General features: G+C 48.8%; 1 protein-coding gene across 1 annotated transcript; it reads right to left on the bottom strand.

The window, feature by feature from the left end:
* Positions 1-20,933: 20,933 nt before the first annotated feature.
* On the bottom strand, positions 20,934-25,537 carry LOC120678112. The gene is made up of 4 exons (XM_039959272.1): positions 23,345-25,537; positions 22,850-23,053; positions 21,075-21,164; positions 20,934-21,014 (listed from the first exon to the last, which is right to left on the bottom strand). Exons 1-4 carry the CDS (start codon positions 25,535-25,537, stop codon positions 20,934-20,936), a joined length of 2,568 nt encoding a protein of 855 aa, XP_039815206.1.
* Between the last annotated feature and the right edge of the window lie 1,278 nt (positions 25,538-26,815).

The raw sequence follows: 26,815 nt of genomic DNA, 5'->3' as shown, positions 1-26,815 counted from the left end.
ACCAAGAAAAGGAAGATGATCACTAGACGAGTCATCAAGAAACCAGCACTAGCTTCCCCGAATCCATCAGAGTCCAACACCAACCAGGTAACTCATCATTCTAAAACTTCTTCTTTATTGCATACATATGTACTCTGGTTGACTGTAATTCTATTTCCAGGATGCAGCTGAAAGACATCCTTGAAACCAGTAGCCCAGCACAACACGAAGTCATCGTTCATGAAGCTGACACTGGAGCAACTGAGACTTCAAATACTCTGACAGATGTGCATGACGAACAGGCTAACACAGTCGAAGCCCCTGTTGTCACCTCCAATCTAACCGGATCGGCTACACCTGAACCGATCATTACTTCTTGTTCAGAACAGGTAACTTTTATGAGAACCAATTCTAAACCAGCCGATAGCTTCATAAATGCATCTCGCTCTAACTTCAGATATGTCTATAGGGCTTTGATATTTCAGGTTTACTTTCCTTCGACCCGACATCGATGGGTTTGACTGCCCCTGGAACAAAAACACCATCTCTGCAGTAATCGGCTAACTTGGCAAATCAGCTTCAACTCATCAAGAATCTATTATCTGCTCCGATCACTGCTCTGGTTGATGATTCCAGCAAGATAAAAGAAATTCTTGAGCAGATAGAATCCCAGCTTCCAGAATTACTTCGAGTCAAACTCTGGCCAGCCGGCCATCTTCCTTTCTTTCGGGTAGAGGCGAAGGCAGCTCAACAAAGAATAGAAGCACGTCGTTCTCAAGTCTTTCTGAAAACTGACATAGCTCAAAAGTGCAAAGCCCTCAACCAAAAGAAAGCAACTCTGGATGCTAAAGTTGATATCTCCGAGAACACAAGATGACTCAACCCCTTGGAAAAGGAACTGATGGAACTTGAAGAAAAGGTCCGCACTATCCAAAGACTAATCCAAGAGGAGAAAGCTTCGATCGCAAACTCTAGGCAGGAAGCCCAAGAAATGACTGAACAAATACAGGCAGAGTTTGCAGAGACAAGCACCTTGAGTCGACAGATAATATCAGGCGATGACAAGGATGACGAAGAAATCATTGCAAGAGCTGATGCTGTACGTGCGGACGCCATCCATGCCATAGAAAAATTCCTGAACTAATAGAACTGTTCAGAAAACATTTGATGTGGCCTGTTAAACCTGAAACTTGTATTCATTTAAAACATCTTAAGTCGATGGTTAGACATCCGCTGTCTTGCTTCTCATATGTATTTTTACTAGCCAACTCAATGTGCTGGCTTCTCATATGTATTTTTACTAGCCAACTCAACGTGTTGGCTTCTCATTCATTTTTTTTACCGGCCAACTCAACGTGTTGGCCTTTCTCTTTTTTTTTTACTGGCCAACTCAACATGTTGGCCTTTTCACGATTACAGCCAGATGGGTCTCATCGGCTCTTGTTACTCACTTTCCCACATACTCGGGAAGTACTTCTTGAGGTGTTGACCATTGACAGCAACAGGAAACTTGATGCCGTCCAATTCCTCGAGCATGTATGCATTCCCAGGCAAAACATGTTCAACCTTGTACGGCCCGTGCCAAGTTGGAGACCATTTACCAAACTTCTTATCTTTAGTTCCCAATGGTAATACTGCCTCCCAAACCAAGTCTCCAACCTGGAAATTCTTTGGCTTGACCTTCTTGTTGTACACACGAGCAACTTTAGCCTTATTTTCCTTGATCTTCTCCAGCGACCAAAGCCTTAGCTCTGTCAGATCCTCCACATTATCATTCATCAAGGCTGCATATTGTTCAGTTGTCAAATCGTTCTGAAACTCGACACGCCTTGATCCAGCCGTGATTTCCCATGGTAACACAGCGTCTTGGCCGTAGACTAAATGGTACGGCGATGTCTTGGTGGACCCGTGACATGAAATACGATAGGCCCACAAAGCTTCTGACAACACCTCATGCCAGCGCCTAGGATATTCATCGATCTTCCTCTTTATGAGCTTGATGAGGTTCTGGTTGGATGCTTCAGCCTATCCATTAGCTTGGGCATAATACGGAGATGATCTGATCAACTTAATCCCCATGTCATCGGCAAATTTTCTGAACTCCTCTGATATAAAGACCGATCCTCCATCGGTTGTAATAGTCTGAGGGATCCCAAATCTGTATATGATGTGCTCTTTGACAAAGCTGATCACATCTCTTGACGCTACTGTCCTCATGGGCACTGCCTCTACCCACTTTGTGAAATAATCTGTAGCAGCTAAGACCCATTGGTGACCCTTGCTAGACGACGGGTTGATCTGACCAATCATGTCCATGGCCCAACCTCTGAATGGCCATGGTTTGATGATAGGATTTATTACTGATGCTGGCACTATCTGAATTTTGCCAAACCTCTAACATGCCTGACATCCTTTGTAATATTTGAAGCAATCTTCAAGCATAGTGGGCCAGTAATAGCCCGATCGCCTAATCAGCCACTTCATCTTATGAGCCGATTGATGAGTACCGCAGGCTCCTTCATGAACCTCATGCAAGAGCCGATTTGACTCTGAAGGTCCCAGACATTTAAGCAGTAGTCCTTCCAAGGTCCTGTAGAACATGTCATCCCCTATCAGAACATACTTCATGGCCTTGAGTCTTATCCTTCTGGGTGCCCCCCGAGCCGAATCCTTCAAGTAATTGAAGATATCGGCTCTCCAGTCTCCGGGTTCTAGAAACCGAACTTCTACATCGACTCCATCGGCTGTTTCCTTGTACCCAGAAGCCATCTGTGTCAAATCATTGGCTTCATTGTTCAGAGTCTTGCGTATCCAGTGGAAATTGATGTACCTGAATTGTGACATCAACTCACGGCACTGCATCCATATCGGAAAAAGAGCCTCGCTCTCACATCTATATTCTTCCGTGAGCTGAGAAATCACTAGCTTGTAATCTCCAAATATTTACACCGCTTCTAAACCAGCTTCGAGGAGCAGTTCCATCCCTTTGCGAACGGCTTCATATTCCACCAAATTATTGGTGCATGGGGTAGTCATCCTGATGGAGAAGGAGTAAGTCGCCCCTCGAGGCGGCACCAACAGAATTCCCACACCGCACTCATCATCACAAGCCGATCCGTCAAAAAACATAGCCCAAGCACGAATAAATAGTGCAGCTATATCAGTGCTGATCCTATCTGCAACAAGATCTGCCAGTGCCTGTCCTTTGACTGCTTTCGCAGGCTGATATCGAATATCGAACTCTGACAATGCAAACATCCATTTTCCAAGCTGGCCTTTAAGGACAGGAGCCGACAGCATGTGCTTTATGACATCCGATTTGCATATGACAATTGTTTCCGCCGAGAGAAAAATATGACGAAGCTTTGTACATGTAAAGAATAAGCAAAGGCAAAGCTTCTCAATTTCAGGATACCTGGTCTCGGCATCTAACATGCGCCTGCTGAGGTAGAAAACCACCCTCTCCTGGCCGTCGTGCTTCTGGACTAACACCGAAGTAATAGAAGTGTCACCCACGGATAGGTACACATAGAACGACCTATCTTGCTGAGAAGGAACCAACACTGGAGGCTTTGACAAATATTCTTTGATTTCATCGAAAGCTTGCTGCTGTTCTGCCCCCAGCGAAACTCATCATCGGATTTGATCTTCACTAAACCCATGAATGGTTCAATGCGCCCAGACAGATTAGAAATAAATCGTCCGACAAAGTTAATTTTACCGATGAGCTTCTGCAACTCTTTCTTCGTGGTAGGTGGCTTCATCGTTTTTACAGCTTCTTGACTCTTCAAGCCGATCTCGATTCCCCGTTCGTGCACCAGGAATCCCAAAAATTGACCGGCCGATACTCCGAAGGCACATTTCTTTGGGTTCATTTTGAGCCCAAACCATCGAGTCCGCTCCAAGACTTGACGCAGATCTTCCAGGTGCCCCCCAGCTGATTTGGATTTGACCATGACATCATCAATATAAATTTCTACCAGTTTGCCGATGAGATCATGAAAAATGTAATTCATGGCACGTTGGTACGTTGCACTGGCATTTTTCAGTCGAAAGGTCATAACCAAGTACTCGAACAAGCCAACTGCGCCTGGTACTTTGAACGCGGTCTTGTTTACGTCTTCTGGGGCCATGAAGATCTGGTTGTAGCCGGCATTACCGTCCATAAAACTCATCATTTTGTGGCCGGCAGCTGCATTGATCAATGTCTCTGAAATAGGCATCGGGTATTCGTCCTTTGGCGTCGCTCTGTTGAGATCTCTAAAATCGACGCAGACACACCATCGGCCATCCTTCTTTTGCACCGGTACCACGCTAGAGATCCATTCTGCATACCAGCACGGCCTGATGAACCCAGCATCCAACATCTTCTCCACCTCTTTCTTGACTTCTTCTAGGACTTCGGCCTTCATCTGACGTGCTCGTTGCTAAAACGGCCGAAACCCTTTCTTGAGCGGGAGCCAATGCTCGACGATGCTTCTGTCTAGACCGGGCATCTCGGTGTAGTCCCATGCAAAATAATCTCGGTACTCTTTCAGTAGTGCAATCATCTCCGCACGCAAGACCGGATCCAACTTCTTGCTGATAAATGTCGGTCGTGGCTTATCCCAGGACCGATGTCAACCTCTTCCAAATCATCAGCTGACGTAAACCCGTATCCCAGCTTGCCGTCGTCTGAAAAACCAGCTGCGAACACAGGCGAGTCTTCGTTATCCACAAGATCCGCGGCAAACACAGGGAGATGACAAGAAAAATTATTTGGCCAACCGCATGGGCTGGCCGCTTCTATACTCCCGTTATCATTCGAAACTAAATAGTCGAAGAGTGGCCAACTGTCAGAGCAGGCCATTGTATGTACATGATGTAACAATTCCGACCCCAAATAGGATTTTTCTATTTTTTGGGGCCGGTCGCTGGGACCGGCCTCTCTAACTCTATTACACCCCGTAGCATGCCAGGATGCGTCCACTCTGTGAGGCCAGTGGATAAGACAAGCCTCAGTCTGTTTTTTTGTCGCTTCGATCCGATCACAATCTTCCAGGGCGATCCATGAGATCAGCTCTTGCCCTTCCGCATCCCAGGCGTTCATGTCTGTGAGCGAGACCTCGCTGGAGTCATCTGCACGGACCACCTCCACTTCATCGCCATCCCATTGGATGAGATACTGATGCATTATGGAAGGGATACAACAGTTGGCGTGAATCCAATCCCTCCCGAGCAATACCGTGTATGTACTTTTGCTGTTGACGATGAAGAACGAAGTCGGGATCGTCTTGCGGCCCACTGTCAACTCCACATTAAGGACCCCCATTGCCTCTGATGGTTGTCCGTTGAAGTCATTGAGCATAACATTGGTCTTGATTAGGTCGGCAGAAGAACGCCCCAACCGGCGCAGCACCGAATATGGCATCAGGTTGACTACGGCACCGGTGTCAACCAGCATCCTATTAACGGGTTTACCGTTGATGAAGCCCTTGAGATACAGCTCCATCAAATGTTTGTAGCTTTTTTCCTTTGGCTTCTCAAAGATGATCGGCTAGGGGGCCAAGATCCAACTGTGCAATAGGCAAATCCTCCGGTTGGGGTGCTCGGAACTCTGATGGGAGCACGAACACCATGTTCACATCAGCCGATGGCTTCTCATCGGCTTTTGTCTGCTTGGGGCGCCACTCTTTTCTTGGAGGGCGCCTTTCCACCCTTCGCGGGTGCTTGACTTGTTCCGCGAGGTCTGGACGCGCCTTCCTTAGCATGTCAAGGTACTTTGCTTCTGTCTCTTCTAGATTGCGCAAGCGCTGCACTCTGCGCTTCTGCGAGCGATTAAGCCCGTCAGGACACCACCATGGGTAATGGTACATGTCTTCTTCTTCTGGCTCGGAATCACCCCTGGTCGACCGCTCAACATGTTCATTGTGACGCACTTTGGGCCCCAAGCGTCGAAACACCGAAGTATCATCTGACTGGCGTGTCCGAGGCCTACACTCCAGACAATCATCTATAGTGGGCAATCGGCTCATGCCGGAATTCCAGCAGTACCTGAAGAACGGGCAATGCCAGTGGTCGCGTACAGCCTGGCGCCTTCCCAGCGTCCTCCCTGTGCGGTACTCGTACTCCTCTTCTTCTGATTGATATCGGCGACGCAACTTGTGCTGATATTCATATTTTTCCAGAAGCCGATCGGAAGCTGGAAGCTGATTGCGGATGTAACGCACTTGCTCTTCAGTAATATGCTGTCGCCCTAGCTCATTTTGATCCTGGGGCCGTTTGCCAGAAATAGCCTCTCTCCTTTGCTCGTCACGACGGCGTACGGGCCCCGCCATGTTGATCCGGAATGAAAAATTCTGGCTCGTAGGAGTGAAGTCTGACAACTCTACCACGTTGGCTTGTGGGAAGGGCTTCGTGTCGACCTTCATCGTGTGTTGAGCCAGAATTAATTGGCCTTGCTCGATAGCCGATTGGATCTGACGACGCAGCTCCTTGCATTCACCCGTGGCATGAGTGAACGAGTAGTGCCATTTGCAGTACAGCCTTCCCTGCAGCTCTTGTGCGGTTGGTTGCTTGTGATTCTCTGGGAGCTTCAGCTGTTTTTCTTTGAGGAGCAGATCAAATATCTGCTCTGCTTTGGTCACATCGAAGTCGAAGCCCTTCACAAGCCCCTGCTGTTTGACCCATTTGCACGGGACAGGGTTTGCCCCCTGAGTCCACTCTGCCACGGCCACTTCTTGCTCCTCGCCAGAGTCATCAGATTCATCCGCCTGGGCCATGTTTACATGGCGCTTGAACTTGTCCTGGTACAGCTCAGGATGGTAAAGCTCATATGCCGTAAGCTTCTGCACCATGTGTGACAGAGAGGTAAATTCCAACTGAAAAGCCAGATCCTTGATCGGCTTAGCGAGTCCCAGAACAGCCAAATCGACTGCCACGGTTCTTGACTTCTCTGAAGCGCTGTATGTATTTCAACATAGTCTCTCCTCGCTTCTGCCTAGCTTGGGCGAGGTCGGCAATCCCAGCTTCAGCAGCCTCTGAGTGATACTGGGTATGGAACTGATCTTCCAGCTGCCTCCAAGTTCGAATTGAATCTGGAGCCAATGACGCGTACCATCCAAAAGCCGGGCCTGTAAGAGATTGGCCAAAGAACCGGACCCTCAGAGGGTCCGATACTGAGATCATCCCAAGTTGTGTTAAGTATCGGTTCACATGCTCTATGGAGCTGGCTCCCTCCGACCCGTTGAATTTGGTGAACTCAGGGAGCCGATACTTGGGTGGCAACGGGATCAAGTCGTAGTCATTTGGATACGGCTTGGAATAGCTGATCGCTTTTCTCTTGGGCAGGATGCCGAACTGGTCTCTCAGTATTGCACTGACCTGCTCCACGCTAAGAACTCCTGAGGCCGATGGCTTAGCATTCGGCCCGGTAGCGTACTTTGCCAACCACGCTTGTTTCTCTGCGCCTGCTCGAGAAGTTCCTGGGTTTACCATCTGCACCGAGCGTGTTGGACTGACACTGTCAGGAATGTATGTGCACGTGTAGCCGTGCGGGATCTCCTTGGGTGGCTCGGTGAGGAACTGACCTTCTCCAGGATCACCACCGATCTTGTGGACGACGTAGATCGGCGAATTCTGCTGTATTGCTGCCGCGAGCGAGTAGGACACTGGCGGCTTGGTTTGCAATGCAGCTTCCCCCCTGTGACTCCCCAGAGTTGGTCCCGATGGGGAATACTAGTTCTTGATTACCTCCTGGACAACGCGATGTGCCACGCGCTCAAGCTCGTTCACCAGGCTTTCTGAGTGCCAATGGAGCGTGTGAGCCACCATATAGTTCATCTCCTGGCATAGGGCCCTGGTACGCTCCTCCGACGGCACAGACAGATCAATGTGGTCGAGAGCGCCTTCTAGTGAGAACCCCATCCACTTGATGCCATGGTTGCGAGTTCTCTCAAAAGAGACGATGAGATCGGCTTCGAACTGAGCTTTGGCCTCATCGTATTTTTGCTTGTGTTCCAGAGTCAATTCTTCATACGTGATAGGTTTGGTGACCGGCAGAACCGATGCTTGGTCCTGAGCTCCTGTCATCCCTGCGGCGGGCATTGTTGTTGATGAGGGTCCCACTGGGCGTGCCAGAATGTGTTGTCGGCCGAAACCAACCGGCGAGCAGCGACAGGCAACACGAAGAGCCGGGAGGTTGCCGGGGCGCTGGCAGGCACTGCTCCCTCGTCGACGGCCCGCAATTCTAGCACACGCCGCGGCTTGTGAAGACACAGGGCGTGCCACCTGATCTATACCCGATCAGGAAGGTGCGAACATGCTTGCAACGATTTGCCTGCATACACAAACACGTGGAAACATAAGTCCGAGCCATGGTCGGCTCCCCGGAATGACTCTTGCATCGGCTTTAAAGAGCCGATCGAGTCCCGGTGTCAGATTGGATCTGCATCTATCCGGATATTGATAAACAAAGCAAATAGCTGTAAAGCTGCTTCAATTAAATCTAATTAATCTAATCCACGATGGTAAAAGCTTCACTGCTAGATCGGAACATCCTACACGTGACTGGGCCTAATGAACGTAACAGATAACTAAACCAGAACCTAAAACAGAGGCCTAAGAACTAGCAAGAGCCGATTCCGGGAACAATCCCTATTAAGGCTAAGATAAAGCATCTAGTACACCACCGGATCATCCAACCCGTTTGCAAGGCCTAATCTAACAGATATCATGCCAACTCTTAGAGATAAGAGCAAACCATAACAGATTAGATCTACTAGACATAAAAGAAGCAGGGTGTTGCCTTTACGCAGCTAACTCTATGCAACAAGAGCTAGTATAAGATGATGACATGATCGCGTAAAGACAACATGATATTCGTAGATGATAAGCAACAAAGCACAACAGATCTACTAAAAGTCATGCTACGAAAATCAAGATAACTAGTACTACTCGCCATAAAAAAACACTTCAGTATGAGTAATACTAAGGTAAAAGCAAGAACAACGCTGCCCTGATCGCGAGAAGCGATCAGGGCAGCATGGCGCTTACTTGGATGAAACCCTAGGATTAGGGGTGGCGATGCGCCGAGATTGTTGTTTGCGAGACGTGATGACATTCCCCTTTTTTCATGAATAACATAGGGTAAATATTTATAGTCCGAAGACTTGGGAAACAATCTAAACTAATCTTGTCCCGATCGGACTCTATCTCTAATCTTAAACTAAATCTAAAGATACATGGCCCATGTGGCCCAAATGCTCACGCAGGAGCCGATTTACAAGCCTTCTTCAATCTTCTGCTTTAAGCCCATCTTGCTTTCGGCCCATAAATTAATCCTGTTAATTTATGGCGATAGCAGGTCCTTAACCGTTAAGATGACCTTGTCAAGCTAACTAACCCTTTATGCGTACATGTATCCGATACAGCCTGTCTAGTCAAAGAAAACCAGTGGTGCCCTAATTTCATAGACCCACTACCAATCGTACAAGATATGTGACAGTGCAAGGTTTAGTTGGTAAGGCATGATAGCTCGAAGTTTGTAAGGGATCGTTCTACTTCTACTATGACGCACGTAGTAGTAAAACGTCAAGAACGGCAAGCACATAATTGTGAATCAGTATGACCCTTGTTCTTCTGGTGATCTCCATCTCCATAGAACTTGTTCGCCATGTAGATCTCCATCTTCATGGAACTTATTCACCATGTTGATCTCCATCTCCATGTACATGTGCACCATCCTTCATGTGATGAAAACTCCAAGAACTAGAACTTGCTATTACACCTAATAGCTAGTAAATAAAATTACATTCACGACTTGGATCATCACAGGTTGGCACGCAGGCCATTACATCAAATGCAAGAATTCATATGGCTCCGGCCAAATTGTCATAATCACGACATGCAAGTCATGAAACAATTACACACATGCATCACATACACATAGAGGCCATACCGATCACAAAACCTGCAAAACAGAGTTATGCGATTCCGACGTCTGAACTTAAAACACCGAAAACTCTATCTTCTGGGACGAATTTCGCAAATCTAAATTTTGCGGAAACAGAACTTCTGTTCTGAACCAAGTCTAACTTTTTCTGTAGATACAAATCGATATAAAGTTCGCCTAAATTCGAGTTCGTATGCAAAAGTTATGACTATTTTACTGTAAAACACGCTTTTGCAACAAAACGGAATTCGCAGTAGATCCAATCTACTGCCCTATGTATCTCATGCATCTGGCTTATGCTCAAAGTTTCGATTCAACCAATCACATTGATCTCCAACCGCAGCTACCGGGTTTATGTGCATCACTTAACTCCGATGGCGGAAAAACGACCGGTAGGAGTATGTCGTTGCACAACCTTCGCAGCTAGTTTACGAAACTGGGTCATAGATCGATCTGAAACTACGCATATCTCCATATGCACATATCCGAATCTATAACGAGACAACACTGGCTCTAATACCACTGTAGGAATATGGGGTAGCAAAAACAAAAATTTTCTACCGCATAAATCAGGATTACTGCAGTTATAGATCACGGGATTAACACTAGACGCGCGGTTGCAAAACTTCTGTAGCGCGTCGGTGTAGTGCAGATGGAAGCCGGCAGTGCAGTTGCGTGAACCACCTCACGAATGGTTCGTCCTTGTGCAGCAAGCGCAGCACCTCCACGAAGTCCACACATACGGGAAGAAGCATCGCAATCCGGACTGCTAGGTCCGCGAGGGCGACCTAGGGCTTGGCGCACAGGAGGGGCGGCCAGAAAAGGGGGCGGCTATTGTAGCAGGGTTAGGGTTTTAGGCGCCCCCCTCTATTTATATAGCCCCTTAGGTGAGCTGTCTTAGGCCCCACCTTGGGCGCCCCCTTTTGGGCCTAAAAGGCCCATTAGTGCACTTAAGCCCAGTCTAATTCGGATCTCATCCTTATCAGGCTTCTTTCCCTTAAGTGTGTGACCCTATGGGGCTCACATGCGAATAGATATGACCCGAGTACTCTTACTCGGCCCAATAGTAGACAGTGGCCTCTAGCAAGACATGTCAACTCCTATACACACATAAAGATCATATCAGACGAGCCGCCACAATATTATATACATATTGTTCCCTTTGCCTCACGATATTTGGTCTAGCTTAAAGCCGACCACTCTTTCTCGATCCTATGATTCGGAATCCTTGTTTAACTCTTAACCCCAGCATGGCCATGCATTTCCTGATCCAAATCACTCGAGGGGCCCAGAGATATCTCTCTCTTATAGAGAGGGGCAAATCCCATATTGACCGACTATGTCTCATAGCATGCTTCTTGACAGACCCGAAAGCCACCTTTATAACTACCCTATTACTGTGCAGCATTTGATGGCTCCTAAGTAAGTCGGTTCACATCTTGAGTACATACGACGATCTCAGGTCTTAGGACACAGCGTACATATTGTGTTATGAGAAGTCAACATCTCGTGTTGGGTCAGTTCAATCTCATGTCTCACATGAGCCCACAGTATTAGTTTGACATCACCATGTCCATGACTTGTGAAACGTAGTCAATCAACTAATACATGTGCTAGTCTAATATTCATGTGTGTCCTCACATGAACTCCGACTAGGAACACTTTAGAATATTCATACAAGTAAAGAGTTTCACAAATACTTCACATAAGCATTAATCAATGCAAGTTGTCATCCATGAATATTCAAGGAACACTTTATTAACCATGAATACAAGGAAATATGATTGTCTCTAGGGTATATTTCCAACAGTCTCCCACTTGCACTAGAGTCAATCCAGAATGTATCTAATACCCATTGCTCTTGTGTGCCTCTCATGCTTGGGCTGTGGAAAGGGTTTTGCAACGGATCTGAAATGTTCATGTCCGTGTGTATTTTGCATATCTTGATCTCACCCCGATCGATGAACTCTCGAATGAGATGAAATCGCCGCATAACGTGTTTACTCTTCTGGTGATTCCTTGGCTCTTTGGCTTGCGCAATGGCTCCACTATTGTCACCGTAGAGATCCAGCGGGCTAGAGGCATTAGGGAACACACCAAGCTCAATAAGGAACTTCCTTATCCAAACACCTTCCTTCGTAGCTTCCGAAGCTGCGATATACTCGGCTTCTGTTGTAGAATCGGCCACCGTCTCCTGCATGGAACTCTTCCAGCTAACAACACCACCATTTATTTTGAACACGTAACCTGATTGGGACTTTGAATCATCTTTGTCAGTTTGGAAGCTAGCGTCGGTGTAACCCGTTACAACGAGCTCTTCCTCACCTCCATAGACCAAAAAGACATTCTTAGTATAGATGGCAACGGGTAAAATCCGTGCGGATAGTAACTTTATAAACCCGTACCAGCATGCTAAAATCCGTATCCGCGCCCGTGCCCGCAATCCGCAACGGGTAGAAAACGACACCCGTACCCGCTACCCGCGGATACCCGTATGCCCGCGGATTACCCATATGCCCGCGCGCAGGAGCAAGACTTGCAGGACGAAGACACCGGCGCTGGCTGCGAGCGCCGCCGGACTGTCGGAGAGTGGCCTGGGCGCGGGAGTTGCGCAGCCCTCGAGCGCCGCCGTCGTGGGTCCTGGGTGCGGCCGTCGGTCGCCACAGGCGTGGGGGCCGGGACACCGCCGGCGCGGGGACTGGGCACGGCCGTCAGCTGCCGCCGGCGCGGGTGCCTGGGGGAGGATGAGCGGCGGCCCATGGGAGGGGACTCGGGGTCCCACGAAGGGGCCGAGGGGGACTGGCCGACGGCCGACTGGGGGTGGCGGCCGAGAGGGGTAGGAGTGGAGAGGTCGGGAGGAAATGAGTGAACCCTAGAGATCTGTTATATATACAAGAGTATTAGGGTCCACATGTCAGTGGGTTTGCGGGTTTTCGGGTTCGGATATCAAATTTCTAAACCCATTATAGAATACCCGTCGGGTTTAAAGTCGTACCCGTGCCCGTACCCGCGGGCAAAAAACACGACCCGAATCCGCGCCCAGCGGGTCGGATATCCGCGGATTTGCGGGTATTTTGTACCCGTTGCCATCCTTAATTCTTAGTTCTTCTTAAGTACTTAAGAATGTTCTTCACAGCTGTCCGGTGACTCTCACCCGGATTAGACTGGTATCTGCTTGTAACGCTTAGAGCATAAGAAACATCTGGACGGGTACTTATAATTGCATACATAATAGATCCAATTGCCGAAGCATATGGATGATTAGAGGATGATTAGGCGCTGCTACTGTAGCATCACTGTAGACAATCATGATGGAATTTGGCTTATTAGATCCGTCTCAAAAAGTTACACTCATCCGTGAAAGAGTTTCGCAAATAATCTTCGTTTAGTACTTCATGCATGCATTCGTCTTTTTGTGAAAAAATTTCACGAGGTAATCCAAACACGGCCATAATAGTGGGAAAGAGATCTTAGGCTGTCTGCACTCGTGGTACTCTATTTCATTCCTCTAAAAGAAATATTCCTGTCTGGTCATCAAAATTGATTTCTCTACATTCAGTTTCTCCGTACCCATGCATCATCTATATCTCTCCTCTATACCAACTACCACCATACGGGACCCATATGTCATACACTATTTAACTTTTTACACCCACCACCCCACCCTCTCTCTCTCCCTTCTCTCTTCCCAGGCATCGCCCGACAGCGGCGGGCGGCGGGGCGGCGCCAGCTCCTGGGCGGAGGCCGGCGCAGAGGACCCGAGGGCCGGATCCCTCGCTGCGCCGCCCGTCCGCAGCATCGATCCGGCCGGTAAGCTCGAAGGCGCTGCGGCCGAGCTCGGAGGCAGCACGACCACGACCCCGGCGCGGCGGCCCATCCTTTCCCACCGCACCGCCCTCCTCTTGCGCCACTTCGTCGGCGGCGGCGGCGAGGCAGCGAGCTCCCTCCCTCACCTCGGTGCGCGCGGCGAGGCAGCGAGGTCGGCGTCGGGCGAGCGGCGGGCTCCCTCCGGCCGGCAAGCTCGAGCTCCGCCGAGCCTAGGAGATGGGCGGGGCCGGCTAGATCCGGTAGCCTCGAGCTCGGGCCATGGCGGCGCGGCCTTCTCCACCGGCGAGCAGAAGCGTGGTGGCCGCGGCGGGTAGCAGCGGCACCGGCGAGTTGCGCAGCCGCGGAACGGAGCCGTGCGCGGCGGCGGCAGGACTGCGCGGGGCGGACGGCGGACCTGTGGCGTGTGAAGGTGCCCCGCGCGCGGATCGCCGAGGAGCAAGGGCCCCGCCCTAGCGGCGCGGCGGATCAAGGGCCTCGCCCCTCGCGGCGAGCCCCCGCGGCGCACAGCAGGGGAAGGCGCGGGGCGGCGGTCGCGGCGAACCCCCGGCGGTGCACGCAGGGGAAGGCGCGGGGCCATGGCGGGCGCCTCGAGCTCGGCGGTGACGGGCCAAGCTTGAGCGGCGACGGCGATGGGCCATGCTCCCCCACGGTGACGGGCCAAGCTCGAGAGGCGCAACCACCAGATCTGGCCCCCCTTCTCCCTCCCTATCCCTCGCCGCCTCCAGGCCGCACCTCGTGCGCCTCCAGGCCGCGGCGGCCACCGCCTCCACGCCCTTCTCTACGTCGGATTCTGGTAAGGCGAACTCCGAGCCATGGGCAGAGCTCCGCCCCTCCCTCTTCATGGCAGTGCCGCCCCTGATCTCCGCATCGAGCTTGCCCCTGAGGTCGCCCCGCGGTGCCACCCCTTAGCCCGCCCCTCGCTGGCCTGCCGCGTCGAGCTGCTAGACACCGGCGGGGGGCTGGACGACGAACCAGAGACGGCGCACGGCGGGGCAGGAGGGCGAGGCGGAGGCTCGCCGGGCAGGCTGCAGCGGCGCAGGAGACGCGACGGAGCGGGAAGGCGGAAGCGGAGCGGCACGCGCAGGGCGCCGGCGGCGGATTGAGCGGCCTCTTCCCCCGCCGGAGCTGCGAGGGCGAGGACGCAATCTGTGATGACGCGACGGCGAGGACGCCTAGCACCGGAGGCGAGGTGGTCGCGAGGAGCGGTTGCTACCGTACGCGAGGTGGGGCCACCGCGCGGCGTAGCGGGCGTCCGGGAAGTCCGCTTCATTTGGCGTAACCGGGCGTCCACACTGTACCCCGCTATGGTACAGGGAGCTTTAGCGGACGCCGCTGCAGCAACCCTGTCCGCTATCGGCTCCTTCAGTAACACTTACAGGTGCCAGTGCGGGCAGCCTTATAACTCTTTATTTTAGCTTACGAGATGTGTAAACCATATTATTGTCCTCCACCTCTCTAATCCTTGTCATAAAAAAAACTAAGCGGAGCGGAAGGTGGAACTATGTAGTGCTTGCCCTAAATATTCGGATACAATTTTATTATACTAGATTCATATTTGAAAACATTTTCATTTGACGTCCCTCTTGTGATTTTGATATAACGCCAAATTCAATGGTAAAACTGAGACTCCCGATTTTGTACGATGCACAATAAGAGGAGCACGGCACACGTTTCATCATAAGTCTAATAGTACTAGCAATTCACGGAGATAAAAATGTATCTATGAATTCTAATCGATCGACAAATGGGTTCTTCGAGTCCGGTATATCGCCATTCTCGTCGACCTCGAGCCGGGCACACCAGATACATCGCCCGCCCGCGATCGGCCCGCGGAGGAGCAGCCAAACCCTCCCGTCTCGGCAACACCGGAAAACGTACGTAAATCGAATCGGGTAACCGACGGAGCAATGCGGCCGCCGCCGGCCGGCGACGCACGGGACGAGAGCGAGGCACGGTACTGCGCCGCCGGCAAGGCGGCAAGCCCGGCAAACGCTCCATGCCGGCCGGCGACGCACGGGACGAGAGCGAGGCACGGTACTGCGCCGCCGGCAAGGCAGCAAGCCCGGCAAACGCTCCATGCCACGGGCACGTTCTTCGTACTGACAGCCCCGCCGCGCCGCACGCGCCCATGCACCGGCGGCATCCGGCAGCTAGCGCCAGAGTCCAGTCAACTCTAGCAGCTAGCTCCCGGTTCCTCGTGCCACTGCATACACGTACATGACGCGCACGTGACACAGTATGGCGCCAGCCAGGCCGGCGCTAGGCTCGTAGCAGCAGCTGTCCGGTACGGTATAGCAGCTATAGCTAGCATGACTGTGTTGACTCGAGCGCTGCGACCTGACGGCAGCTGCGTGCGCGGACCGATGCGTTCAGAGGCGAGGCGACGACAGCGAATGCCTGTCGTCCCGTCCCGCCCCACGGGCCGCGGCGTCCCTCTGAGAACGGCCACATGAGCGCATGGCCGGAGCCTGCACCGGCACCGCGCATTGAATTGATTCCTCGATCTGCCCATCGCCCACGCTGCCGCCGGACGAGGACGGCCGGGCAGCCGGGGCACGCGCGCGCAGGTGGCCAAGGGCAACGGCCTGCCGGAGTGCCGGCCGGCCAGTGGCCGCTGGCCACTGGCCGGCCATCGTCGTCAATTCGTCATCGATCCAGTCGTGCAGTTCTGGTCTTCTGGATCGGAGGGCACCCTTTCCACCGGAGACGGATGTGATGTGCCGCAGCTCGGGTGCTGCCCGTGCCCATTCCGTAGGTGCGTGAGCTGGTGGAGGCGTGCGGTGGGTCTGAATTCTGGTGCGTGCGTGCTTGCTCGGTCCTGCCTGCAGGCTGCAGCCTTCAAAAAGAATGCGGCCTGACGGACAGATGGATGGAGGGGGACGACGGCATCGGCATGGCCGTCATGTGATGTGGCACGCACGCTGACACTGGCACGCGCGCACACGGGGACGGGCCGGGGGTACGTGCTAGGGTTAGGATAAGGTAAGAGTAGTTTTCGTAGCTAACTAGGCTGGAGTTTCCCGCCTTGCTTTTTGATCCGGAACGATGATGGTGTGATGAGCAAACGATCTGTGCTCGATCTCATTTCGCTTTCAGTGTAGCCGAGATGCTCCTTCAAGCACAAGCAAGCTGCATGGCATCTGGCATGGGTGCGCTTTCCATTGCTACCGTGTATCTCTGGTTCTAGATGCTCTCTCTCGCATGTGTGACGTTTAGAACAAGCAAATCAAAGTTTCTCAAAAATAAAGGACTAAGCAAATTATTATTATTTCATTCTTTTACTAAAAATTCGCATGTTCACAAGCACAAAAGAAGTCAAGGCTCGGCTTTTGATGGCCCTCCAAAATCGGCTGCTGAAATGGACGGCTCCAGAACAGCAGCGCAGAAGCCTCCAAACCTGCTTCAAACTGGAGCTAACCTAACACAACAGCAACAACAGGACTCGCCCGACGGTAGGAGTTGTGCATTGCTTGCACTGCCATTTACCGGTGGACTCTGGAGTCGACGGCAACGTCAAAGTCAACACGGTCTCTTTCTGGATAAGCTTGCCTAGATCACGTCGGGAAAAAAAGTGAGGAGATAGGATAGGCTTGCTGACTTTTTGTTTGCAATCGCATGCCTTTTGGGCTTTGGGAAATGGCATGAACCACCCTTTTTATCTTGGTGATGGCATCTTGGTAAACATAAACACGCATGCATGCCGGCCTTACCCTTAGCTTTCTTAGATTCTCATCAGGACAGGACATTAGCTTCTTTTAGAGATAGAGGTAAAGAATACTCCCTCCGTTCTAAAATAAAGACACTTCTAGAATTTGGAAGTGGAGATCAATACTAGTGAGAGATTACACTTCGAAGGCACTTTTGGAAGGAGAGAAATTAGAAAAAGATAATTCGAGTTAGGTTGTTCTATTCATAAATGTGCACTTATTTTTTTGGATAATTTTAAATTTTAGAGCGTATTTATTTTGGGACGGAGCGAGTAAGTTAATTTTTCATGCGAGCTTCCAGCCTTTGCACGATGGGCCTAGAAGGCCTCGTGACAGTCATGAAACCCATGACGTTGGGTAGGAAATCTCAGCGGGCCGGGTTTCCTTTAGGAGCCGTTTTCTCTTTTTTATATTTAAAAAAAATCAAAATTTCAAAAATATATGTCCGTTTCGAAAAATTTCGAAAATATACCACGGTCGCCCGCCCCAGGGGCGACAGGACCTTAATGCAATTTTTTTTCTAATTTGCAAAGAGGTCCCTGGCCGGGGAAGCGTGGGGGCAAGGGGGGGCCTGTCGCCCCCCCCCCCCCCCCCCCTCGGGCGACTGGGGGGCCCAACCCACGGGCGACACGGGGGGCCGGTCATCTGTTCTTGCGCAACTATCACCCGAAGATCTTATCCACCTCCTTCGTCTAGTTTGCGGCATAAGTCCACCGAAGATACATACCAATTTACGGAAATTTGGTATCGATTTGTTAATCAACTCCGTGTCCTCGGGGTAATCCTAGCATATAATTAAACAACAATGTTACTGTTTCATAAATATGGATTCCAAATGATGGACGGGATTAGAACTGAATGAGAGTTACCTTAACGTGCATCTCATACACCTCTGGCCGCATCCATATCTTACAAGAACTTTGTAAGAATCCAATGATATTAGGATGATTCGCTAGTTCACATACTCTCATGTATATCTTCCGACGTTCTAGCAGGTGTCCCTTTACATCTTGCGTTGTAATACCTCGAAATAATGTGAAATCTTTAAACTCTACTACTTTGGACAACACTATCTCTATCGTACCATCCGCTAACGGATCCAACTTCTTACTGATAACAAGATGGGTCATGATATCAGGTATTATACTAGATTTTTCTTCGGTCCATGAAAATCCTCCACAATTGGAGGCAGCCATTGCCTTATGCTGCAATATCAATAAGGTACTGTCATAATTCTATTTTAATTCATAATTAATTTAAAAACAAGTCTGTAATAGTACTGAAATTGTAATACTAAACGAGTGTTCTAAAGCACCAAATCTAATTCAGCTAATCCGCTAATTAAATTAAATTATTATACAATATCAATGGATTCATACGGAAGTTACCGGTAGATCACAAGTGCGTAATTCGGCAAAGCTTCGCCGCTTTTCTTCTCCTCACCCCTCTCTTTTTTCTGAATTTTTGGTGCAATTTTTGGGCTCAAATGAGAAGGGAATGGAGGCATAGAGGTCAGGGCTTATATAGGGTGGGAGACCCCTGTCGCCTGGGGGGGCGACAGGCCCTTGTCGCTCGTTGGGGGGCGACAGGACCCCCTCCCTCCACACACCCCCGGCCAGGGAACTCTTTGCAAATTCAAAAAAAATTACATTAAGGTCCTGTCGCTCGTTGCTTGGGCGACAGGACCCCTGTCGCCCCTAGGGCGGGCGACCGGGGGCCATTTTCGAAATTTTTCAAAACGGGCATATATTTTTGAAATTTTTATTTTTTTTAAATATAAAAAAGAAAAAGACGCCTACTTGTGCACGGGGCCGAGCCGCCGAGATTAGAATATGCATGGCCCATGAGATAGCTAAACTGGGCTGGAGGCCCTATTAAGGTAGCGCAATTCATGTGAGTTTGTGAACAAGATATGGTAGATCGAATTAATGAGGACACTGCAACCATGCAAATATAGAGTTTTTTTTAGGAAAAGGAAATGTCTCCAGCCTCTTCATGCAGTTATATTTTTATAAAATTCTCAGCACATAATCTGAAAAAAAAAATAGAGAAAAGAGTACGCAAATGACTTGAAGGAATTAAAAGTGAAGTCTACTATTGCTTCTCCATCCGCATATTAGAGCAGAGTATACTTCTTGATTTTCATGCTACTTTGGACTCCAGAAGCAATGAGACCGTATCAATCAATTGCTTGCCACCTTATCTGGCCTCCTCTTCCACCCGCAGGCATCAAGCATCTGAGTAGATGGTGATTTTTTTTTTTTTTGCTCTCCCTATGTTCAAACGTGGCTTAAGATGGGAGCGGAGGAATATCTCCTCTCATCTTTAGCATCAATTACCAAGACTACTTAACCATGTCAGTGCCTATTAGTAATTGAATGGGGGAAGTACTATTCGTCAATGCTGGTATTTAACCCCTTCTCTTCTTTAAGTCTGATAGTGCAATAGCTATATAGATAAATTAGCTATTGCACTATCAGCCTTGAAGAAGAGAAGGGGTTAAATACCAGGATTGACGAATAGTATCACGGTGGCAAAGGAGAAGTGTTTACTAGTCGTTCAGTTAGGAATATAATTTTACCATTCTACAATCTTCCCTATTTGAAACTAATTAGCTTGGTTGTCTTCAACACCACATATTTGAAAATAGGAGTATCATACATATGCATGTCATACGAAGTAACACAAAACAGAACATTGTTTTTCTTTTGAAATAAGAAACAGAACATTGTACATGATAATGGCACATCTAGTAATGCAAAATCACCCCCAGAACGACGAATTAGATTGCATTAGCTTACGCCTACACAAAATGGTCACAGTTAGCTAGCTAAGCTAGCAACGTCGTTGGAACTTGGAATGTCACTGTGAAGGGCTGAAGGCTTTGCAATCCCGGGAGCCAGTCGAGCCAGACACTGACACATACATGCATGGGCGCTAGCTCGAGGCACAGTTGACACATGCATGATTGGAACAGGGAGAGTGAAGGGTAAGCTCGCTCCTGAAGCTCGAGCCACTACGGCCTGCCGACGGGGCATGTGCTCGCATGTGTCCCGTCCCGTCCCGTTTCCAACTCCAACGGCCGCGGCCTCTGCGTGTACGTACGTGTGCGCTCCCAACCCGTGCCGCGCGGACACGTCGTCCGTCGGCGTCGATCTCGCCGCCGGGAAAAGGAAAATGCATGGTCCCCCAGCTGTGACGATAACGGAGGGATAGATCGCCGGCGTCACGCGCGGCAGCGAGAACGGCGGCGCCGTCCCAGAGAGGAAGGAGGAAGAAGAGTTTAGGTTTACTGTTATCTTCTCGATATCCCCTTCACGTGTTCATCTAGGTGCTTAATAGGTTGGCCTTGGGCCCAGCATTACATGGCACATAGGCCCAAATTAGCTCACAGGCCTCGTACAATAGATAACGGCCTCAGGCCCATAAGCTATTGTGACATTCCCCCCTTCTTAAGTTGCAACTTGTCCTCGAGTTGCCGCAAATGATCAAGTGGCAGACGATGGCAACCACTCCTTGAGGTGAGATATATTTTCCCAGCGAGCCCAATGTGTAGGCCAATCCTTCCACTGCACAAGAGCGTGAGGAACAACAGAAGCACCAATCTTTTTAAGGCAGGTGTCAAGTACCTGAGGTTCTGATGTAGTGATATCCATGGCAAGATGGTGTAACTGATCATCCGTGGAGACAGTAGTTCCAGGTGCCAATGCCTTCTTTAACTGAGACACATGCACAACATAATGTATCTGGGAGGTGGCTGGTAACTGGAGCTTATAAGCGACTTTACCCACACGCTGAAGGATGAGGTATGGGCCGAAGTATATGAAATTGAGCTTGTAATTGGAACGGCGATGAACAGACTGCTGTATATATGGTTGAAGTTTGAGATAAACCCAATCACCAACATTGAATTCCCTTTCCATTCTGTGCTTGTCAGCTTGCAATTTCATGCGTTGTTGAGCACGCAACAGGTGTTGTTGGATGGCTTGTGTCATAGCTGATCTTTCATTGAGCCACTCTTGGAGATCGGTTATGGTAGAAGCATCTGTAGGAACAATGCCAAAATGCCGTGGTGGATATCCATATAGCACCTCAAATGGTGTTTTACCCAAAGCTGAATGGTAAGTAGTATTATACCAATATTCAGCTAAGGAGACCCACTGAGACCATTTTGTAGGACAAGATTGGACTAGGCACCTCAAATAAGTTTCTAAGCACTGGTTCAATCGCTCAGTTTGCCCATCGGTTTGAGGGTGATAGGAGGAGCTCATGTTTAGAGTTGTGTCTGTAAGGCGAAACAGTTCCTTCCATAGTGTGCTAGTGAATATTCTATCTCTATCAGATATGATCATGGTAGGTAACCCGTGCAGTTTGTAAATGTGGTTGAGAAACAATTGTGCCACAGATAGAGCAGTGTATGGGTGTGACAAGGGTATGAAGTGCCCATATTTGGAGAATTTATCAACTATCACTAAGATGGTGTCATAGGTTTTTGATTTGGGTAAACCTTCTATGAAATCTAAGCTGATAGTATGCCAAGCCTGAGACGGTACAGGTAGGGGATTCAGGAGACCAGGAAGGCGACAGTGCTCAGTTTTGGCTTGACTGCATACCTGGCATTTGGAGATGTACTCTTGTATGTCATTTTTCATGTTGGGCCAAGAAAACAGAGCTTTCACCTTGTGATAGGTTGCTGTAATGCCATTGTGTCCACCTAGACCACTTGCATGCAATGCCAATAGCACAGCTTGATGTGCTTCTTTGTGATTGCCCAGCCAAATCCTGCCCTTGTGCTTAATGATACCATCCACTAATGCATAGCCATTGTCATTAGGAGTCACCACACTCAACTCAGTGAGAAGTTGCTGAGCTTGTGGGTCTTGCTGATAACCTTCTACAATGATTTCCAACCATTTAGGAGTACTAACAGAAGTGGCAAAGAGGTTTTCAGAAGTTGGTTGTCTTGATAATGCATCCGCTGCCTTATTGTCGAGGCCCTTTTGTACACCAGCTTGTATTGGAGGCCTAATAATTTGATGAAGGCTTTTTGTTGCATGCTTTGATGTATTTTCTGTTCTCCCAAATGAATCAAACTGCGCTGGTCAGTTATGATAGTGAATTCTTGGTGCTGCAAATACTGCTTCCACTTTGTGACAGCCATTATGAGGGCTAAGCACTCCTTCTCATAAGTAGACAGTGCCTGTGTTTTGACTCCCAATGCCTTGCTGAGGTATGCCACTGGGTGGCTATTTTGCATGAGCACCACTCCCATCCCTGTTGCTGAAGCATCAGTCTCAATTGTAAAGGGTTTGGAAAAGTCTGGTAGGGCCAACACTGGGGCTGATGTCAGAGCAGTCTTCAGAGTATCAAATGACTTTTGATGTGTGGGAGTCCACAAGAATACAGTGTTCTTCTTAAGCAAATCTGTCAATGGTCTGCTGATGATACCATAGTTCTTGATGAACTTCCTGTAATACCCAGATAATCCAAGGAAGCCTCTCAATTGTTTCAGGTCAGTGGGCACTGGCCAATCTTGAACAGCTTGAATTTTGGTTGGATCAGTTGAAACTCCTTCAGCACTAATTATGTGACCCAGATATTCCAAAGACTGTTTGGCAAAGGAACACTTAGAATGTTTCAGCAAAAACTGGTGCTCATGCAGTATGTGGAATACTTGCTGCAGGTGTTGAATATGTTCCTTTAAGCTGGTGCTGTAGACCAAGATGTCATCTACAAACACTAGCACAAATTTTCTCAACATTGGTGCAAAAATTGTGTTCATTATTTGCTGGAAGGTGGCTGGGGCATTAGTCAACCCAAATGGCATAACTTTGAATTCCCAGTGGCCATGGTGTGTTTTAAATGCAGTCTTATGCTCATCTGTAGACAACATCCTGACCTGATGGTAGCCTGACCTCATATCCAATTTAGTAAACCATTTAGCTCCTTTTAGTTCATCCAAGAGCTCATCCACTATGGGCAAGGGATATTTGTTCTTCACTGTGATGGAATTAAGATTTCTGTAATCTATGCAGAATCTCCATGACCCATCTTTCTTTTTGACCAGGAGTACAGGTGAAGCATATGGGCTGGTACTTGGTTGTATCACTCCATTGAGTAACATCTCCTTGACCTGTCTCTCAATCTCATCCTTTTGTGTGGGTGAGTATTTGTAGGGTTTCACATTGACTGGCTGCACACCAGGAAGTAGGGTGATTTGATGATCCTGGGCTCTGCTTGGTGGCAGAGTTGTTGGTTCTTTGAATAAATCCCCATGTTCTTGCAATAGACCTTCAATTTCAGGTGGAATTTCCTGAGATGTAGGTTGGCTGGTCTGAATGGAAGACAACTGTACTAGCTGAGCAACACCTCCTTTTCTTAGCAGTCCTTTCAATTTCTTGATATTAAGTTTGGTGCATTTAGAGACACAGTCCTTTACACCAGTGAGTGTAATCCTCTTGCCCAGATGATTAAACCTCATCTTCTTTATCTTCCAATGAATCCACATTGGACTGTATTGTTCCAACCAATCCATGCCAAGCACCATGTCATAACCTTTCAATTCAAGCACCCTTGCAGTGGTGGAGAATGTGTGGCCCTGAGTCCACCATGTAATATCTCTGACCAGCTTGTTGCTTGGAATTTGTGTGCCATCAGCCACAGTAACTTGTACCTCAATTGTGTCATCTTGCTTGAATTGCAGCTTGTGCACTGCATTTGCACTGATGAATGTGCTGGAACTTCCTGAGTCCACCAGCATTAACACTTCTTGATTCTTGATCAATCCTTGCAGTCTGATTGTTTTATTCCCTTGAATTCCTTCTTGTGCAGACCAAGATAAGGACAAGATCTCCTCATCACTAGAGCTGTCTGCTGGTTCCAATTCATCAGTACCCATTTCTTCTATGTTCATTGCAGCTAAGACTTCCTCCATTATGTGCAGAGGAATCTGATCTGGGCACTTATGATTGCGGCCCCATTTGCCTCCGCACTTCATGCACAGCCCTTGAGCTCGGCGCTGAGAACGTAGAGTAGCCAATTTGTCATCCCACTTTGGTTTGGTTGGTGTGACAGATGGGGTTGTTGTGACAATTTCTGATGGTGCTGATCCCAGAACACCCGCAGAGCCTGCAGTTGAAGGTCTTGAACTGAATTTCACCATATCTCGTGATGACTTGGGATGATACCTCTTTGTAGAGGCTTCCAATAATTCCTCCTGCATGAGGGCCAATGACAAGGCGGCATCAACTGTTCTTGGTTTATGTAATGTGATTGCATTACCAATGTTATATCTCAATCCATCCAAAAATTTTTGTACAAAAAACACATCATCAATGCTAGAGTTATGAACTAGGACTCTATGTTTAGCCTGCTCAAATCGCTCAGCATATTCCAGGACAGAACTAGTTTGTCGAATGGCTAACAGATCTCTCATGTAATTTTGGTATAAATCTCTCCCATACTTCTGGTCGACTGCTACACATAAATCAGGCCAACTACTAACACCATACTGGGTTTCATAGGTTTGAAGCCAAAGAGCAGCATTATCAGAAAAATTCAAGGTGGCAAAGGGCACCCATAAGTGGACAGGTACTGAGTACATAGAAAAGTACTTCTCACAATTCTCCTTCCAGATCTTAGGATTATCACCCTTAAATCTAGGAAAATCTAGCCTAGGCAGTTTATACTCTTTGTGATGGTTGTAATGGGAACTAGGATGCTTATAACTGGACTCAGGTGGATCCAACACAACAGTATGCTGATGAAGGTTGGAGGACTCACCCTTGACCAGGGTGTGATGGAGAAGGTAGGACTTCCCATCGGCACCCTGGTGAACATGTGCGACGCGGTGGCCGTTGGCCCGCCCCCCTTCCTCGCGCGACGGGGCCTGAGGCGGGGCTGTGGCTGCCTCCAACGCCTCCATGCGCGATGTGAGATCCTTGACAGAATCGCTTAATTGGGCAGCAATTTTGTCGGCGTCGACGCTCCATGTGTTGATGGCGTCCACGGTGTTGACGAGCTTCAGCTGGCCGGCTTGGAGCGCCTTAACTTCCAATAGGAGTAGATCTAGCTTCTCCTCGGCGGTGGCCATCTGTGCTGTGAGGGTGGGTGGTTTCTTGCCGCGGAGTCAAGGTTTGGGTGGTGGCGGCGGCGAAGGGGAATTGGCTGGCTGTGTGGTGGTGGTGGTGGTGGTGGATATCTCCAGGGTCAACTGCTCCGGCAGGACAAGATGGATCGAGTCGCCGCGGTGGAGAGTAGGCTCTGGTACCAAATGTGACGATAACTGAGGGATAGATCGCCGGCGTCACGCGCGGCAGCGAGAACGGCGGCACCGTCCCAGAGAGGAAGGAGGAAGAAGAGTTTAGGTTTACTGTTTTCTTCTCGATATCCCCTTCACGTGTTCATCTAGGTGCTTAATAGGTTGGCCTTGGGGCCAGCATTACATGGCACATAGGCCCAAATTGGCTCGCAGGCCTGGTACAATAGATAACGGCCTCAGGCCCATAAGCTGTTGTGACACCAGCCTCCTCTCGTCGTGCACCACAGCTAAGAATGGCACGGCAGCAGCAAGCAATTAGCAAGAGGCCACCCATGGCGCCACGCCGTGCCTGGCCTCTCCTCGATCCCTAGCTTATTTTTGCAGTGTTAGCTAGGTAGGTTAGCCCCACCTCGTGTGCTGGGTTTTGGCTCGTGGTGCCTTTACTTTCGTGGTACGTGATGCCTTTTGCGTTGCACGGGAATACAGGGTGTCTGGTTCGATAATTTGGTACTTGGTCGTCTATAGATAGTGTGATAGTCCGTTTCATATTATACGGCGTTTTAGATTCGCATTAAGTCAAACTTATACAATTTTGATCAAGTTTATTTATAGAAAATACATTAACATCTAAACACCAAATAAAAACACTATCAACATATATTCTATGCCTTTTTTCCCAAAAACTTGATAAAAATGTTTGACTTAGGAAAAAAAACTAAAACTACTTCTAATTTTGAACCGAGGGAGAACAGACGGAGAATTATACTATAGCAGCTTCACTGAAGAATCGGACGCTAACAATCGACGTGTATAGAGGCGTCAATTAGTGATCCTTAGGTGCACCTCCAATCCTCTTTAGTTTAAAATTTTGTATTAATTTTTCAAAATTAGATCTAATTTTGGAAAATTACTCCCTCCTTCCCTGTTTATAAGGCGTACACGCATATCAAGATTCAAACTTTTCTATCTTTGACCAATAATTTGACAATTAATTTTTTATTTTTATAATGTTAACTTTATATGGTTAGATTCATCATCAAATATGCTTTACCATGATTATAAGTTTATAACCATAAATGATATAACATTTGAGAAATGAATGGTCAAAGT

The sequence above is a fragment of the Panicum virgatum genome, chromosome 6N, assembly GCF_016808335.1.
Source record: "Panicum virgatum strain AP13 chromosome 6N, P.virgatum_v5, whole genome shotgun sequence".
In the NCBI taxonomy this organism is placed as follows: Eukaryota; Viridiplantae; Streptophyta; class Magnoliopsida; order Poales; family Poaceae; genus Panicum; species Panicum virgatum.
Note: the sequence above shows the minus strand (reverse complement) of the source record. Positions and strands in the feature narration are given on the sequence as shown.